This window comes from Macrobrachium nipponense, chromosome 13 (assembly GCF_015104395.2).
Source record: "Macrobrachium nipponense isolate FS-2020 chromosome 13, ASM1510439v2, whole genome shotgun sequence".
Lineage (NCBI taxonomy): Eukaryota > Metazoa > Arthropoda > Malacostraca > Decapoda > Palaemonidae > Macrobrachium > Macrobrachium nipponense.
In genome coordinates this window covers 92,457,158-92,459,946 of record NC_087206.1, presented here as the reverse complement: position 1 = coordinate 92,459,946, position 2,789 = coordinate 92,457,158, and the positions used below count along the sequence as shown (strand labels likewise).

The 2,789-nt window shown below is 37.5% G+C and overlaps 1 protein-coding gene across 1 annotated transcript in view; it reads left to right on the top strand.

Moving 5' to 3' along the window:
• The first annotated feature begins 2,075 nt into the window (after positions 1-2,075).
• The window catches only part of LOC135225212 (pentraxin fusion protein-like), a 74,359-nt gene continuing 73,645 nt past the window's right edge, over positions 2,076-2,789 (top strand). The window contains exon 1 of the mRNA XM_064264523.1: positions 2,076-2,192. Within this exon, the coding sequence (XP_064120593.1) occupies positions 2,125-2,192 (68 nt within the window). The 5' untranslated portion in view covers positions 2,076-2,124. The remainder of the gene's footprint in view (positions 2,193-2,789) is intronic.

Here is a 2,789-nt window from a genome sequence, read left to right as displayed (position 1 = left end):
CATCTATGTGTACAGCTATGTTCAAATTTGAGGCGACATGATACGTTTTATATCGTCTAGAATCTCAGACTCAACATAACGTTGCCAACTAGTGTTAAACTATTTTTTTTTAATTCTAATGTCATACATGTCGAAAAGTTTATAAACTCACATCTAGCACTCTTTTCCTTAGCTCAAAGAACGTCAATGTCAGTGCGCCTATGATGTTTGTTTCTATGGTGTTTTTACGTTGCATGGAAACAGCGGTTATTCAGCAACGGGACCAACGGCTTTACCTGACTTCCGAACCACGTCGAGAGTGAACTTCTATCACCAGAAATACACATCTCTCACTCCTCAATGAAATTACCGAGAATCGAACTCGCGACCACCGAGGTGGGGTGCCAACGCCATACCAACCACGCCACTGAGGCTCTTGCGCTTAGTATGATCCTCCGGTTGGTCAACGTAACTACCTCTAGCTCAATAGTCATAACATTTTCAAAACAGGAATATTAAATTTAAACAAGATTTCTTTGAATGCTGAAGTTTTAGGCTGTGCTCAAGCTGCCTTTATGGTGCAAAGTTATTTATAGGCCTGTAAAAATAATCTAAGCCTTAGGAGAGGTAATCTTTGTCACTTCAAAATTTATTTGCAGAGATTACCTGTTCTTGGAGGAATAAAAAATGATGGTGATTTTAATTATATGGAGAAGGTGCTATTAATCGAAATATCTATTAGTATTAATGTCAAGGCCTAAGGAACACTTGTTTTTTAACTGGCTTGAAATATTATTTTCTTAAACGTTCTTCTTCAAAATTTTATGGTTGCATTGGAAACCATGTCAATGTTTCGACAATTTTGTTTTAACTTGTCAAATTCATCACCGATGAGGGAACGAGTTCTGAAAATGTTTCGTAACTGTTTTGCTGAAATTTGGCTACACGTGATATTTTCTACCAGTTGTGAAATATATTACCGATTTTACCCATGAAACATATGGCTTTATTGAATGCAATAATGGTTTTTTTTTTCAGTAAAATAATAGATAGTTAGGGAGCTTGTTAGGTTGCCAGTTACTGAATTTTGAACGAAATCCTATGCAGCTCTGAGCATAACTGTACCATAGATGCTGGTGTTAGAACAGAAGCTGACAGGCAACTTCCAACACATTTATGCCTCCTTTCTATGTTGATACAGACAGTTTCTAAAGGGGAACTTGTAACCCAGAATGAGACCTGTTCAGTGCTCTAAGCATGAGTTAATTGACTCTACAACTGAAGTATATGGTATCATTTGTCAAAGTGATGGCCTCCTTCAATTAGGATTCTGAGTGTGATCCAGATAGATTGCTGGAAAAGGGGTCAGATCATCATTGGAGACTGAAATGGGATCATTAAAACAGTGGCAGTCGGATCAAGCAAACAAGAAGAGCCGAAGAGGACTCTCGTGCCACTGTAGTGTTTTTGCTTAGATCAACACCTTTATGCTACCTCGAAGTACATTTGGCAATTATGGCTTAACTTGCCAACTATGGCTTTGAATTGCTGTCTCATGCCCATGACTTCTCCTAACAGGGGCAATGTCTGCCGTCTTCCTGTTCCCTGTTCTCAGATTTATTTTGTGAGGTCAACTTTAGAATCATAGCATCTAAGCCATAAAAGAATATTTGGAAACCCTAGATGCAACCTTCCCTTGTGATGGCATAACAAAACTTCAATGCCGGTAGAAGTGCTGAGAAATAACTTGTAAGAAGTATTTCCGGTTATGTTCTGTGGATGAAACCTAGAAATTTTTAATGACTTCTATAGAAATAATAACTGTTTCGATGACTTTCTTGAAGAAAGATCACCTCAGAAGATACAATGCCATCAGTCCAAGGATTTGCTGTCCTTAGATTATGAAAAATGTCAGTATGGTATTAATGTAAGGAATCAGTCCTCTAATTGAAGGATTTTCCACAATTCTTTTAGAAATATGAATAGTAAAAACTAAACAGGATATAACTAAGGAAAATTGCCACTCTCTATGATAAATTGAATATTGAGTAAATTATCCTCTTAATTTTTCTATTAGGATGTTCATGCTTGGGGGCGAGGATCAGCAAGTCAGATCCTTATGGCAACCTCCCAGCGAACTTCGGTATGCCAAGTCCAGAAATGCTTCACGACATGGCTCCTGGTAAAAACACATTTGGCAGCAGTGATTTAAGGTAAGTCATCCCAACCTTACATTTACTTCTGTTTTGTCTTCATGTGATTGTATGAATAATTGTCGGAAAAACTGGTGTTGTTTCACTCTAAGTGGAATGTTGGAAATAAAAGAGGAGAAGGAAATTTCTCCTGATTATTCGTATGTATAATGCAACTTTGGTCTTAGTAGATAACTAAAAGCCTTATTTCGGGTGGAAAAAGAAATAAGACTGTAAATGTAGACTAAAAACAAAATCACACAAGACACATTTAAATGACATTAAAAGAACTCCTCCTAAATCAAGCAATTTATTAGAATTTTGTTGAAGTAAACTTTGCAAAGGGGAAAAAAAAAAGACATAACAGTCTTTTTGAAATGAAATTGTTCAATCAGTCGTTATGGAGGAGTTATGATAGTTTGCATTTGACAATGTTCTCAAGGTTCTCTTTGTAAGAGGACGAGAGAGAGAGAGACTGAGAGAGAGATGAGAGGGCGGGAGAGAGAGAGAGAGAGGCCGGCTGTTTTCGTTGTTGGCTGGTTAGTTTGTTTGTGTTCGTGTGGATGGATAGTTAACAAGCAAATTGCTCGTTTGGGGAGGGTGTTGTGTCTGTTGGGT